We start from the raw sequence: 16,830 nt of genomic DNA, 5'->3' as shown, positions 1-16,830 counted from the left end.
ACAATAGGTTTAGATGGATTGGTAGCAGAGCAGTTAGTGCAATTGCTTTAAAACACTGGCTTTACAAACATTTTAAAGTGTCAAAGGTTACAACCTTTGACACCCTTAATCAGGGGTGTCAAACTCATTTTAGGTCACGGGCCGGATTGAGCAAAATGCAGCTTCATGCGGGCTGGATCAGTCGGACGCGTGCGAACGCAGCTTTCGTTGCCTCCGTTTTTTCAGCCTGCTCTCATGTGTCTCAGTCTCTGCTATAACTACAAAGTGTTTCACTTTACAAATTCCGTTTCTTATGAAGAAGACTGCCGAGCAAGACTGCCGAATAAACACTAAAAACCCTGAAAACCTGGTACCTGAATAAACTCAGCATTAGCCATATCATACGCCATAGGCACTTCGATTACTGGGGCCAGCTTTAATAGTAATTAGATATTATCTCGCGGGCCAAAGATAATTCCACCGCGGGCCGGATTTGGCCCGCGGGCCTTGAGTTTGACATATATGCCCTTAATAATCAATTCTGTGAATTTCACACATTTATCACCCTCTGGCTAAGAAAATTCCTCCTCAAATCTCTTCTCAAGGGATGTCCTAGTATTCTAAGGTGCTGCTCTCTGGTCCATGACTCTTCCACAATAGGAATCAACTCCACGCCTATTCTATCTTAGCTTTTCGATATTCGATAGATTTCATTGGGATCTTCCCCTCCCCTCACTACCATTCTTCTAAACTCCAGTGAGTATAGACCCAGAGCCACCAAAAGCTCCTCATACATTCCAAGATCATTCTTGTGAACCTCTTCTGGATCCTCTCCAATGTTCCAGCAGGGTAAAAGTGTTACAAACCCATTGCTCAGGCTGAAGCGCTTGAATGAGACTGAGATGGGATTGAAAACAAGTAAGGCAGAGCTATTACCTCCTCTTCTCCTATCAGCTACTACCTCTTGCCTGCCCCCTTCTCTCTATCTTTAATATTGGCTATTTTTCCTCTATCTTTCAGTTCAGATGAAGTGTCTCCACCTGAAATGTTAACCGTCCATTTCCCTTTTTAGAAGTTGATTGTGCAGCTGAGTTTCTCCAGCAATGTGTGTTGATCCAGGGTTTGGCATAGATTCATAGAGCACTACAGTAAAGAAACAGACCCTGTGGCTCACCTAGACTGTGCTGAACTGTATTCTGCCTAGACCCATAGACTCATGCCTGAACCGTAACTCTTCATACTCCACCTATCCATGTATGCATCCAAATGTCTCTTAAATGTTAAAATTGAATCCGCATCCACCACTTCTGCTGGCAGTTCATTCCACAGTTGCACCACTCTCAAGTTGTTCCCCCTTGCACTCCTCTTAAACATTTGACCTTTCACCCTAAACCTATGATTTCTAGTTCTAGTCTCACCCAACCTTGGTGGAAAAAGCCTGTTTGCATCTACCCTATCTATACGCCTCATCGTTTTGAATACTTCTATCAAATCTCCCCTCATTCTTCCAGGGTCCAGGGAACAAAGTCTTAACCAATTCAACCTTTCCTTATAACTCAGATCCACACTTTCTGGATACATCCTTGTAAATTTTCTCTGTACTCTTTCAATCTTAGTGATATCTTTCCTGCAAGAAGGCAACCAGAACTGTATGCAATACTCCAAATTAGGCCTCACCATTATCTTATATAACTCAACACAACAGTCCAGCTCCTGTATTCAGTATTTTGCTTTATGAAAGCTAATGTGTCAAAAGCTTTCTTTACGGCCCTGTGATGCCACTTTCAAGGAATTATGGATTTGTATTCCCAGATCCCTCTTCTGACATCTGCCTGTCCATTCACATTTGCAATTCCCTTTGAATCTTCTAAATTCCAGGATAACAGTCGGTCAATGAAAAGGGTTCTGCTTGTGGTCCCTCATTAGTCACAGGTTCATTATCAGAGAACTTGCAAATCCATGCATTTATTCAGTGCATTGCTACCAATGTATTGGTTTAAGTTCATGTTGCTTGCCCTGAGTGGCTTTTCATCAACATGCCATCATTGGTCCTGGGATTAGCATGTTACTCCAGAGAGCTGAGGGTGTCCTAAAACTGGTTGTGCTATTAATCAAAGGTGGGTGCAAGCAACTGGGTCTTTTGCTCTAATAAAAGCAGCAGCTTTTTTTTTCCTTTATCAGGCTGATTTTTCCCCTTTTTCTTCTACCTTGAGTTTTGATAAACAAGCATTCTCAGTACAGAGTCAGCATAATGAGAACAAATTCTGCTTCGGGCGTCTTGCTGTACTCTGCAATTTAGCTCACAAGCAGTTTAGAATCAAACACTGGAGCGGCTTTCCACCTTGCAGGCTCTTTGATGGATGAGCCTGTCAGAGGGAAGGCTCTTCTTTTCCCTCATCCTTTCACAGTCGGCTACATGCTGACATTGACACATCTTCCTAAGGCAGTGCTGCATTTTATCACGGAGCTGCTTTTTGTAATCACCTGCAAGCAGGACACGGAGAGCGACGTTTTGTTGACCTTTTCTTTTTGCCAGGTTCCAAACTGGGATCTGTACACGGTGAGATGCTGGTGACAGTTCTGCTGAAAGGTGTACAAAGGAATGAAACTCTTGCATCCATGCCAATGTAACTGATATGAAATTGTATTTCCAGGAACATTTCTAGGCTGATTGACTATCAGAAACGATCTAGGTTCAGAACTCTAGAATTACTCCCTATTACTTCTGTAGGGGCGGCATGGTAGTGTAGTGGTTAGCAGTTCCCTCCCAGCACTTACTCCTACAAGTGGTCTGAGTGCAACACCTACCCATTCACCTCATTCCTCACCTCCATTCAGGGTCCAAAACAGTCCTTCCAGGTGAGGCAACTCTTCAGCTGTGAATCTTCTGGGTCATCTATTGTGTTCGGTGCTCCCAATACATCTCTTTACGTTGGTGAGACCCATTGTAAATTGGGGGACTGCTTGTTTGAGCACCTCCACTCAATCCTCCACAAGCAGAACTTCCCACAAGCCAAACATTTTAATTCTGATTGCTTTTCCCGTTCTGACGTGTCAGTCCATGGCCTCCTCTTGTGCCAAGTTGAGGCTACCGTCAGAATAGAGGAGCAAAACCTGATATGCCTTCTGGGTAGCCTTCAGCCTGATGCCATGAATATTGATCTCTCCATTTGGTAAAGGGAGTTTTCCCTCCCCCTTTCCTTTTCTTCTGTTCTTCACTCTGGCCTCTTACCTCTTCTCACCTGCCTATCACCTTCCTCTAGGTTCCCTCCTCCATCCTTTTCTCCCATGGCCCACTCTCCTCTCCTTCTTAGATTTCTTATTCTCCAGCCCTTCCTTTATCTTTCCAACCACCTGGCTTCATCTATCAGCTTCTAGCTATCCTCCTCCTTCTCCCCTGCCTTTTTATTCTAGCATCTACCTCCTTCCTTTTCAGTCCTGAAGAAGGGTCTCAACCCAAAACGTCGACTTCTTTTCCAAAGATGCTGTCTGACCTGCTGAGTTCCTCCAGCATTTTGTTTGTGTAGCGGTTAGCATAATCCGTTATAGTGCCAGCAAATGAGGTTCAATCCTGTCGCTGTCTGTAAAAACTTTTTCTGTTTACCCTATGACCAGGTGCACCAGTTTCCTCCCACATTCCAAAGAAGCAGGGGTTAGGATTAGCAAATTGTGGTTACGCAGTGTTGGCAATGGAGGCTGGTGACATTTGTGGGCTGCTGCCAGCACATTCTCAAACTGTGTTGTTTGTTGATGCAAACAGCATATTTTACTATATAAACACAAGAGTTTCTACAGTTGCTGGAAACCCGGAATAACACACACTAAATGTTGGAGGAACTCAGCAGGAGAGGCAGAATATATGGAGAGGAATAAACAGTCGAGATTTTGGGTTGAGGCTCTTCGTCAAGTCTGGAAAGGCAGTGGGAAGAAACTAGCAGACATTTTACTAACATGAAAAAATCTACAGATACTGGAAGTCCAAGCAACACGCACAAAATGCTGAAGGAACTCAGTAGGCCAGGTAGCATATATGGAAAAAGTCCTGATGAAGTGTCTCGGCCTGAAACATCGACCGTTTCCTCCTTTTCATAGATGCTGCCTGACCTTCTGAGTTCCTCCAACATTTTGTGTGTGGTGCTTTGCAAGCCATTTCACAACATATTTTGTGTTTTAATGTACATGTGACAAATGAACCTGATCTAATTGATCAAATCTAATCATATTCACCAGCCAAAGCATGGATCAGCTTGATAGTTTTATCAAAACTAAAAGCTGCATGTGCCCAGTCCATCATGCAAACCAGCCTTCCCTCATCATTGACTGTCTACACGCCCTGCTGACCTAGGAAATCAGTCAAATTGAAGACAGAATCAGAATCAGGTTTAAAATCATTGACATACATCAATGACATACAACGAGGAAGTGAGGCGAGTGGTCAGGAGTCCATGCCAGGAAAAAAGCAAGCCCTGGCCGGCCAGCTCTCCTGTCCATTCTGCTCTCAAATGGACATTAAATTGACTACATCTGTGCAATGAAATACTCGGCGGGAGTACAGAAAGGGACTGAGTCCCGGGCGCCGCCATTCAGCTGATAATTTATGTAACAGATTTTCCCCCAAGCCATCGGACTACCAACCTACTGCCCTCTGCTGTGCCTATTGTCTTGTTTATTATTTATTGTAATGCCTGCACTGTTCTGTATTCTTTATGCAGTCCTGGGCAGGTCTGTAGAGTAGTGTAGTTTTTGTGTTGGTTTACGTAGTTCAGTGTAGTTTTTGTATTGTTCATGTAGCACCATGTTCCTGAAAAACGTTGTCTCATTTTTACTGTGTACTGTACCAGCAGTTATGGTTGAAATGACAATAAAAAGCAACTTGACTTGACTTGAAATATCTTGTTTTGTGGCAGCAATACAGAGCAAGGCATAACAATTACAATAAGCCACAATATAAAAATAAAATAAATAATATAAATTAGTAAGATGGTGTTTCTGGCAGAGGGGAAGAAGCTATTCTTAAAATTTGACTTTGGATCTTTAAGCTCCTCTCTGATGGTAGTAATGAGAAGAGAGCATGCTACAGATGGTGAGGGTTCTCAGTGATGGATGCTGCTTTCCTGAGGAATGCTGTTTGGAGATGTCCTTGATGGAGGGGAGGCCTGTGCCTGTGATGGAGCCGGCTGTGTCTACAATCCGCTGCAGCCTCTTTTGATCCTGCACATTGGAGCCTCCTTACCGGGCAGTATAAGTCACTGACTTGTATGGCATTCAGTTTGTTGTTTTGTGGCAGAGAAGTCAAGCAATAAAAAGGACCCCACCCATCCCGGACTTTCTTCCTGCTCCCCTCTTCCCTCTAGTGGAATAGACAAAAGCCTAAGAATATGTACCTCAAGGCTCAAGGACAGCTTCTATCCCACTGTTCTCAGACTCCTGAAACAGACCACTCATCATTAAAAGATGAACTCTTCATTTGCCAATCCACTTTGTTTGTGGCATCCTGCATTTTATTTGTCTACCTGCAATGTGCTTTCTCTGTAACTGTAACACTACATTCGACATTATGTGTGTTTTTATTACCTTATGATACGATCAGTCTGGAAAACGTGAACAAATGCTTTTTATTACATCTCTGGTCAACTGATGCTAATAAACCAATACCAATCCCAGTGGAAAAGCAGAAACACAGCACTTGTCCACTTTAGAAGTGCTGGGCCCAGCATACTGACATCTGCTATGTAGAGGGAGGTCTTTTAGATGCCTCTACTCATTACTGAAGATGTAGATGTTTTTCCATTTCCCATTGTAGTGGGATTTTCTTTCTCTATCTCTTTTCCCCACTCCCTTCTATCTATTACCCCCATCACTGCACTGTACTGTAGACATTTTAACCCACTTTTTACATTGCAAATGCATGCTGTTATTTATGTATTAGCATACATTTTATCTCATTCATTCTTTAAGCTCTAACATAATTAGCTTTTTATTTATATCTAATTATTTATTCTTTATAGTTATAGAATGTTGTTGTTTTCGTTGTATGGTTACACCCTGACCAACACACCACAGCAAACCGATCCAAAATCTTCTCACTTCAAATGTATCTGGATTTGTAATCTATAGACGTGGGCTATCAGCCAGCAGTGTATTCAAATCTCACTATAGCAGAAGGTGGATTTAAGTTCTTATATTACTCAAACCTTCATTGGAGAAGGCCATTTGGCCCATCAGAAGTTCAGGGTTCAACTTTCGCCACTGCCTGTAAAGAGTTTGTATGTTCTCCCTGTGATTGTGTGGATTTTCTCCCAGTGCTTGCGTTTCCTCCCACGTTCCAAAGATGTATGGGTTAGGGTTAATAAATAGTAGGCTTGCTATGTTGGCACTGGATGCATGGTGACATTTTTGGGCTGGCCCCAGCACATCCACAGACTGTGGTTGTAGACACAAAACAATGCATTTCACTGTATGCCTTGATATTTCAATGTAAATGTGACAAATAAAGTTGATCTGACCTAATCCAATAAATTCTGTAATAAGTCATCTCTTTTTGTATTAGCATATATTACCATACTTGCATTGCCTGTTGCCAAACAGGTTCTATCTAGTGTCAGTTTAGTGTGACTGTTAAATGCTGCACTGTACTTAAAGTGATCAGTTTTTAAATAGCATCAGTTGCATGTGTTTGCATTTTTTTTAAAAATAGTTAGTGAGGAATAAGTAGTAAGCCAATTTAGAACTGCATTGCTCACTGTGATTTCAAGCATTGCCAAAAATGGGGAGTGAAAATGAAAAGATTTCACTATTTTAACAAGTAAGGAACTACGGAAAATTTGAAGTTATTGATAATCATCTTGAATGTTACGCTGCTTCAACGGACCAGCTAAACCAAATGAGGGTAGCCTGCATCTCGTACCCAATAAGATGGGGACATGCCTGTTGTAGCATGCAAAGTCAACTCCTGAGGTCACAGTGGATGAGATCTATAGTAAAATCCAACGACCAAGAAGGTGGTTTTGCAATGCTACCTGGAGAGTGGAAGCCATGATGAGGCATGATTAGGGTCATCCACAGAAACCTGAAAAAACCCCAGTGGTGGCATCTACTCATACCATTGGACTTGGACTTCCGAAGTTCAGAGAATGGAATTGCTCCAGTGCAATGGCTTTTCCACTCTAAAAACTTTCCCTCACAGGTTTCCTGTCATCTTCAGATATGACGGAGAACCACTAGTAGTATTTGTTCTGTATTTTGTTTAATTGCATAATTTTTAATTAAATTAAACAGCAGTTTGTCATTTTTATACCTTTCTACTGGATTCTGGTTAATTGGGACACATTGGGGCCAGTACATTTTTTCCCAATTAAGCAGCTGCCCCAATTAGCTGAAGTTTCATGGAAATAATTAAAAAGGTATATTAAAATAAACCATGAGTAGCAAATTGTGCATCTAAACAAAATACAGAACTAATTAGAACACTACCAATAGTACTGTAGTACTCTCAGACCACAGTTTAGTGGCTTCAGAACTATGTGTCAGACATGCCTATAAGCAGCACTGGGGCCCCACAGGGGACTGTATTGGCTCCCTTCCTGTTTACCCTGTATACCTTGGACTTTAGATACAACATTGAATTGTGTCATCTGCAGAAATTCTCTGATGACTCAGCAATAGTTGGGTGTATAAGGGAGGATGGAAAGATGAATGCAGGGCCCTGGTGGAGACTTTGTTGAATAGTACAAGCTAAATCATCTGCAGCTCAACATCAGTAAGACAAAGGAGATGTTGATGGACTTTAGGAAGACTAAGCCTGCACTGCTCCCTGTTACTATTGATGGTGAGGACGTGGATGTGGTGCACCTGGATGACAGACTTGAGTGGAGCACCAACACAGAGGCTGTGTACAGGAAGGGCCAGAGTCACTTCTACTTTTCTGAAGAGACTGAGGTTCTTTGGAGTATGCAGGCCTCTCTTACATATGACCTACCAGTCTTTTGTTGTCAGTACAGTCTGCTATTCGGTGGTGTGCTGGGGCAGTGGCATCAACACATGATGCCAACAGGCTCAGTAAATTGATTAGAAAGGCTGACTCTGTTATAGGAGTCAAACTGGACACACTGGAGGCTGTGGTAGAACAAAGGACCCTTTGGAAAATCCTGGTAATTCTGGATAATGTTTCCCACCCTCTGCATGCCACCTTGGCTGAAGAGGAGCGCTTTTAGTAATAGATTAAGACAACTGCACTGCTCCAAAGAGCACTATATGAGGTCATTCTTACCCTTGGCCATTAGGCTCTATAATGAGTCAACCTATAGCTGGGGAAGAGATGCCCCCCCCTTCTGTTAGACTGTTTGAAGTAACTTATTTTTTAATTTCTTACTTCTCTTCTAATATTTGTGTATTTGTATATCTGTGCACCTGTAATGCTGCTGTGACACTAATTTCCTTTGGATGAATAAAGGATCTATATATCTAAAACTGTGTGTTAGTTCCCAATACACAGTTTAATACATTAGTTGGAGGAATTCATTCAATGTACAGAATGAACAATATCAGCGTGGACACCTAGTGCAGGTAATGGACGCCTTCACACAATGCTATTGGCGATTGCATCCTCCAAATCTTCATTTTTATTGTAACATTCAAGATGATTGTCGATAACTTCAAATTCTTTGTAGTTGCTAACTTGCTACAGTAGTGGAATTGTTTTATTTTCACTCCTGGCCATTTCTGGCATATATAGTCTCTCTATCCAATCAATCTATTTGTAGTTCATAGTATGTTTAATGTATTGTAAAACAGCAGATTTCATGACATATGTCAGTGATTCTCACCTCACTGGAATACTGCATGCATTGCTGGTCTCCAAACTACAGGAAAGGTGTGACACTGTTGGAAATGGTGAGGAGGAAACTCACCAGGACGTTGCCTGGGATGGAGTATTTCAGTTATGAGGAGAGACTGGAGAGGCTGAATCTGTTCACTTTGGACAGGAGGAGGTTGAGAAGGAACATGATTGAGAAATTAAACATTATGAAGGGTAGAGTTTGAATAGGCTGCAGGAAGCCTCCCCCTTGCCAGAGTTGAATATAGTTAAAGGGCAAAGATTTTTTTTTGGATACGGGAAACACACCCATGTGACCAGTTAACCTCTTAAACCCATGTGTCTTTGGAATGTTGGAGGAAACCAGAGCACTTGGAGAAATCCCACGCGGTCATGTATGAAACGTACAAACTGCTTACAGACAGCTGTGGGAAATGAACCCATGTCACTGATGCTGTAATAGCATTAACACTAAACTCTATGCTACCGTGCTGGTCTCTTTAGGGTAAGGAGTAAGTGATGTAGAGTGATCTGAAGGGAACCTTACTCACCGAGAGAGTGGTGAGCATCTGGAATGCACTGCTGGAGAGGACAGCGAAAGGAGAGTCACTGACAGCATTTAATAAATGTCTAGATGAGCCCTGAAATCACTCATTTACATATTTATATACATATAAATATAAATGCATGTGTATGTAGATATATGTATATGTGTGTATGTGTTTGTGTGTGTGTGTGTGTGTATTTCTTAATCCTTGGTCCAAGTGTGCTGGTAGGGTTAATACATATGGATACCCACTGGACATGAGGTCTAAATGGCCTGTGTCCATGCAAAATGACAATATAAGAAACAAGTAAATTGTCCACTCATTCACTGCTTTGCTCCCAGCTGCTGTTATAAAACATTCACTATAGTTTTTAAGTAATTTTTTGGCTGTGCAGAACCCTAGGGTGTCTTGGTGACTTAATCAGCTTCCTCATAATACAGCTGCCTTCTTCATGCCTAGCCTGTGGCATCGTGCTTTCATCTCCAGCTTCGAAGAAGGACATCCTTATCTCCAGATGGACCTTTCTATTTTTAAGCCTGCTTTTCTTTCAAAAGTAACTATCAACCTGGAGTCAATCTGTAACAATTTCACATTCATAAATTTCATGATAGGCAGGTTGGATTGTTGGCATTTACTGCAAGAATCTAATAGCCAATGAATATAAGAGATTTAACCTCGATTGCCCAGGCTGAATTCAAATTGCTTTTTTTTCCTTATTGTGTGTGGCCATGCCTGTGCCGTTATATACAATGCCAAGTTAATGCCAACATTTTGATTGTTTTGGAACAATTTGACTGTTGGCACAGCTGGTTTAAGAGTGGGTGACACAGTAGCATAGCACTTAGTGCAATGCTTTACAGGGCCAGCGATAGGGTTTCATTTCCCACTGCTGTTCGTATGTTATCCCCATGACCGAGTGGGTTTCCTCTGGGAGTTCCTGTTTCCTCCCACATTCTAAGTATGTACTGATTAGTAAGGGTTATGAAGTTGTGGGCATGCTGTGTTGGCATTGAAAACATGGCAACACTTACGGGCTACCCCAGCACATCCCTGGACTGTGCTGATCATTGGCACAAATGACACATTTCACTGTATGTTTTGATATTTCAATGTACATGTGACAAATAAAGCTGATCTGTTTCGGGTTTTCATGTGTTCATGTTAGGAGTTTGAGCATGAATTCTGTAAACCCATGTGGTGTATATAGAACCATAGAACACTGCAGCACAGAAAACAGGCCATTCAGCCCTTCTAGTCTGTGCTGAAACTTTATTCCACTAGTCCCATTGACCTGCACCCAGTCCATAACCCTCTAGACCTCTCCCATCCATGTATCTATCCAATTTATTCTTAAAACTTAAGAGTGAGCCTGCATTTACCACGTCAGATGGCAGCTCGTTCCACACTCCCACCACTCTCTGAGTGAAGAAGTTCCCCCCTAATGTTCCCCCTAAATCTTTCCCCTTTCACCCTAAAGCTACGTCCTCTCGTATTTATCTCTCCCAATCTAAGTGGAAAGAGCCTACTCGCATTTACTCTATCTATACCCCTTATAATTTTATTAACCTCTCTATCAAATCTCCCCTCATTCTTCTACGCTCCAAGGAATAAAGACCTAACCTGTCCAATCTTTCCCTGTAACTCAACTCCTGAAGACCCAGCAACATCCTAGTAAGACGTACAAAAAGGCTGGATGAACTCAGCAGGTCGGGCAGCATCCGTTGAAAGAACCAGTCAACGTTTTGGGTCGGGACCCTTCGTCAGGACTAAAGAAGGAGGGGGCAGGGTCCCTATAAAGAAGGTGGGGGGAGGTTGGAAAACCAATCAGAGGAAAGATCAAGGGGTGGGGGAGGGGAAGCAGGGAGAGGATAGGCTGGAGAGGTGAAGAAGGAATCTAAGGGGAAAGCACCATGGGTAGTAGAAGAAGGCAGAATCATGAGAGGTGATAGGCAGCTAGAAGAGGAGACAGAGTGAAGGTGGGATGGGGGAAGGGAGAGGGAGAGAATTACCGGAAGTTGGAGAATTCGATGTAGAATAGCATGCTGGACATTCATTATCAATGTTACACTCCTGTAATGTGGCATCTTTATCTGGTCATTTAGAGATGCAGCACAGTAACAGGTCACTTCTGGCCCTATGAGCTCACGCTGCCCAGTTACACCCATGTGACCAATTAACCTACTAATCCATGCATCTTTGGAATGTGGGAGGAAACTGGGGCACCCAGAGGAAATACGCATGTTCACAGGGAGAATGTACAAACTCCTTATAGACAGTGGTGGGATCGAACCCAGGTCGCCAGCACTGTAATAGCATTTTGCTAACCACTATGCAGTTATACACAACTGGGCAGGTTTGGACTCTCACCTGTAATACAGTTTACTATCAAAAGTGCTTCAGGGTAATATTATGAAACAAGGAGACCTTAAGGTGGGCAACTTAAAGCCAGATCAAGCAGGTTTTCAGGATTATCTTAAAGGACTATACATCTGTGGACTGATGGGCCAATGGAAACAGGCATTGAAATATGGCCACCTGGATAGAACAATCAAAACTAGAGAGCACAAAAGATTTCAAGTTTCTGAGTGTCAAGATCTCTGAGGATCTAACCTGGTCCTGACATATCGATGTAGTTATAAAGAAGGCAAGACAGCGGCTATAGTTAATTAGGAGTTTGAAGAGATTTGGCGTGTCAACAAATACACTCAAAAACTTCTATAGTTGTACCGTGGAGAGCATTCTGACAGGCTGCATCACTGTCTGGTATGGAGGGGCTACTGCACAGGACCGAAAGAAGCTGCAGAAGGTTGTAAATCTAGTCAGCTCTATCTTTGGGTACTAGCCTACAAAGTACCCAGGACATCTTTAGGGAGCGGTGTTTCAGAAAGACCTCCAGCACCCAGGGCATGCCCTTTTCTCACCGTTACCATCAGGTAGGAGGTACAGAAGCTCAAGGCACACACTCAGCGATTCAGGAACAGCTTCTTCCCCTCTGCCATCCGATTCCTAAATACACATTGAATCTTTGGACACTACCTCACTTTTTTTTAATATACTGTATGTGGAGTATGCTGCCAGGGATAGTGTTGGAGGCAGATACATTAAGGACATTTAAGAGACTCTTAGATATGCACGTGGATGATAGAAAAATGGAGAGCTATGTGGGAAGGAAGGGCTGCATTGATCTCAGAGTAGGTAAAAGTTCAGCAAAGAGTGGGCTGAAGGGCCTGTACTGTTTTATGTTCCAAGACATTTTCAGAATTGGGGCAGCACGGTAGCATAGTGGTGAGTGGAAGGATATTAGAACATCAGTGAATCAGGTTTAGTTCTTGCCGCTGTCTATAAGGAGTTTGTATGTTTTCCCTGTGACTATGTGGGTTTCCTCCGGGTGCTTTGGGTTCCTCTTACATCTCAAAGATGTTTAGGTTAGTTGGTTAATTGGTCACGTGTGTAATTGGGCAGCATAAGCTCATTGGTCTGGAAAGGCTTGTTACTGTGCTGGATCTCTAAAGAAATAAAAGTAAAAATAAAAAAAACTTTTCTAGAATGGGATCAACACACACAAAATGCTGGAGGAACTCAACAGGCCAGGCGGTATCTTGAGTTAGTCACAGGATATATTACTGCATGGTTTCTTTGTTCTCTGGAGATATCATAAGGAGGTGATTTGAAGAAGGGTCTCAGTACAAAATGTCGACTATCTATTCATTTCCATAGATGCTGTCTGACCTGCTGAGTTCCTCCAGCAATGTGTGTGTTGCTTTGGATTTCCAGCATTGGCAGAATTTCTTGTGCTCATGCAAGGAGATTTTGATAGGTTAGAAGATGAAGTGCTTGGTAATAATTGCATTGCTTATGACAGCCATTGTGAGTAATGATATCAGGATGAATGGTGCAGTATTTTTATAATAGTACTTGTTTCCTTATTGTTCTTTAACAGAATTATTGCAAAAGATGTGTCGAAAGGATGAAGAGATGAGAACATTGCAGGTGAGTAAGCGTATTTCCTGGCATGACTTAAGATCTAAATGAGGTGTGCAATCATGAAGGACAGTAGAAAGGTCTCTCCACCACCCCCCCCCCCCCACCCCCACAATGAATCAACCATACATCACTGAAATAAAACCAAGAGATTCTGTAGACACTGAAAATCCAGAATAACATGCATAAGATGCTGGAGGGTCAGCAAGTTGGGCAGCATCTTTTAAAAGGAATAAAGAGTTGACATTTCTGGCCGAGATTCTTCATCAGGGCTGGAAAAGAAGAGGGAAGAAACCAGAATAAGAAGGTGGGAGTTGCTGTTCTGTTTTTGATTTCTAAAAAGTGCTTTACTTTTCTAGAGAGTCTAATTCATGTTACAAGGACAGACTAGGACGTTATTCCCTGGAACAAAGGAGATTGAGTGGTGACCTGACCTGTATATAAGATTATGAAGAGTATAGATATGAAAGTCTTTTTCCCAGGGAGGCTATGCTAGAAATAAGATCAGATGTGAAAGGTTTGGAAGGGACATCCGGGCAGCTTCTTCATGCAAAGGTTGGTACGTATTTGAAATGAGCTATCAGAAGTAGTAGCTTGGTCCAAAGCCCTTTGAACCATCTGTGTACATTATGTGTCCTACACATAAACAACAATTAAAAGCTATTTAGATAAATACATGGATAGAAGTGATTTGAAGGGCTTTGGGCCAATTGCAGACAGATGGGACTAGCTCGCTGAGTGACTCATTATAGGCAAGTTTGGCCATAGGGGCTGTTAGTGTGTGTATGGCTCTATGACACTGAAATAATTCTAGTTATTAAATATGCTTCCTTATTAAATGAGTAGAAAGCATTATTGTTTACATTAGAAGAATGTATAGCAGAGAATTCGCTCACAAAGATATGTTACTGCATGGTTTCTTTGTCCTCTGGGAGATATCATAATGTAAGTCAATACTGTTCTTCAGTAGGATACTGTCCTAATACTGTCAAATGGAATTAGTGTAGATTGGAATAAAGGTCAGCGTGGATGAGGTGGGTCTTTTATAGATGTAGGTGGAGATTATCCTGACTGGTTGCATCACAACCTGGTATGGAAACACCAGTGCCCACCAACAGAAAATGAGTTGTGGATACAGCCCTCTCCATCATAGGCAAAGCCCTTCCCACAATGGTTTTGCAGTAGGGTACATTGCAATACATAATAAAAATTGCGATAAGTTACAATAAGAATTATAAAAATAAGTATTACTAAAAAGGAGCAGAATAGTGAGGTAGTATTCATGGGTTTATGGACCTTTCAGAAATCTGATGACAGAGAGGAAAAAACTATTCCTAAACTGTTGAGTGTGTACTTCCTTCCCATTGGTAGTAACGAGAAAAGGGCTTGTTCTGGATGGTGAGGGTCCTTAGTGACCTTCTTTGCCGTGTTTATATCAGTAACTTAGTGACTGCATGTTTTTCATTGTTATATTAATAAATTAATCATTATTACATTTTTCCTCAAAGAGGTGGTGAGTGGGCATTCTGATCATAACTGTACAATGTATTTGTCCTTTTGCCCTGAAATATAGATTAAATTGATAAATTGGTTTATTATCATCACATGTATGAGGTACACTGAAAAACTTTGTCTTGCATGCCATCCATACATATCATTTTATTACAATACTGAGGTAGTATAAAAGAAAGTACTGACAGAATGCAGAATAAAATGTTAGTGTTACAGAAAGTGTAGTGCATACAGACAAATGGTGCAAGATCATAAGGTAGATTGTGGTTAGGAGTCCATTTTATCACACTAGGGGACTATTTAATGCTCTTACAATGGAGGGTTAGAAAATGTGTCTGAGCCTGGTGGTAGTTGCTTTTGAGCTTTTTTATCTTCTGCCTGATGGGAGGGGGAGAAGAGAGAATATCCATTGTGGAGGAGGACTTTGATTATTTTTAACTGCTTTACTGAGGCAGCGAGAAGTATAGACAGAGTGCATGAAGGGGAGGCTGGTTTTCATGATGTGCTGAGCTGTGTCCACAACTCTATTGTTTCTTGCGGTCATGGGTAGAGGTAATACTGTACCTACCTGCAATGCGTCTGGTTAGAATACTTCATGATTCATTTGTAAATGTTGGTAATAGTAGGAACATTATTAAGCTATAGAATATGCCATCAAAATGTTTAATGTTCCTAGGTTTCCCATCAGCATATAGATATAATCTATCCTTTGCTTGCTCCTATTCTTTCAAGGTTGTTGTGAATAATTTGTGTCAAAGGTTTTTAGAATGAAAACAATTCAAATTAAATAGCCCAAGGGAAGATTGCCTACTTTCTTACTCTTCAAATCATATGCTGTTTCATTGTTAATTGATGGTTTTGCCATTGACAAGTATCCAGGATTTGTTGGACCTGACCAAGATCTTCAAGTGTCCACCAAATCCATTGAACTCAATCCTACAATTAATTGTAGGCTTATATCTACCATAAGCCTACAGACTCTCACAGCTACTTGGACTATTCCTCTTCTCACCCTGTCTCTTGCAAAAAGGCTATCCCCTTCTCACAATTCCTCCGTCTCTGCCGCATCTGCTCTCAGGATGAGGCTTTTCTTTCCAGGACGAAGGAGATGTCTTCCTTTTTTAAAAAAAGGGGCTTCCCTTCGTCCACCATCAACTCTGCTCTCAAACGCATCTCTCCCATTTCCCGCACATCTGCCCTCACCCCATCCACCCGCCACCCCACTCGGGATAGGGTTCCCCTTGTCCTTACCTACCACCCCACCAGCCTCCAGGTCCAACATATAATTCTCCGTAACTTCCGCCACCTCCAACGGGATCCCACTACCAAACACATTTTTCCCTCCCCCCCTCTTTCTGCTTTTCGCAGGGATCGCTCCCTACGCGACTCCCTTGTCCACTTGTCTCCCCCATCCCTTCCCACCGATCTCCCTCCTGGCACTTATCCTTGTAAACGGAACAAGTGCTACACCTGCCCTTACACTTCCTCCCTCACCACCATTCAGGGCCCCAGACAGTCCTTCCAGGTGAGGCGACACTTCACCTGTGAGTCGGCTGGTGTGGTATACTGCGTCCGGTGCTCCCGGTGTGGCCTTTTATATATTGGTGAGACCCAACGCAGACTGGGAGACCGTTTCGCGGAACACCTACGCTCAGTCCACCAGAAAAGGCAGGATCTCCCAGTGGCCACACATTTTAATTCCATGTCCCATTCCCATTCTGATATGTCTATCCATGGCCTCCTCTATTGTCAAAATGAATCCAAACTCAGGTTGGAGGAACAACACCTTATATACCGGCTGGGTAGCCTCCAACCTGATGGCATGAACATTGACTTCTCTAACTTCTGTTAATGCTCCTCCTCTCCTTCTTACCCCATCCCTGACATATTTAGTTGTTTGCCTGTTATCCATCTCCCTCTGGTGCTTCCCCCCCCACTCTTTTCTTTCTCCTGAGGCCTCCCGTCCCATGATCCTTTCCCTTCTCCAGCTCTGTA

At 42.4% G+C, this 16,830-nt stretch overlaps 1 protein-coding gene across 1 annotated transcript in view; it reads left to right on the top strand.

Moving 5' to 3' along the window:
- The window catches only part of LOC140724772 (centrosomal protein of 128 kDa), a 612,511-nt gene that overhangs the window by 478,208 nt on the left and 117,473 nt on the right, over positions 1 to 16,830 (top strand). The window contains exon 18 of the mRNA XM_073039351.1: positions 13,283 to 13,332. Within this exon, the coding sequence (XP_072895452.1) occupies positions 13,283 to 13,332 (50 nt within the window). The remainder of the gene's footprint in view (positions 1 to 13,282; positions 13,333 to 16,830) is intronic.

The sequence above is a fragment of the Hemitrygon akajei genome, chromosome 3 (genome assembly GCF_048418815.1).
Source record: "Hemitrygon akajei chromosome 3, sHemAka1.3, whole genome shotgun sequence".
NCBI classification, from domain to species: domain Eukaryota; kingdom Metazoa; phylum Chordata; class Chondrichthyes; order Myliobatiformes; family Dasyatidae; genus Hemitrygon; species Hemitrygon akajei.
The sequence above is the reverse complement of the archived record's forward strand: the minus strand, read 5'-3'. Positions and strand labels throughout refer to the sequence as shown.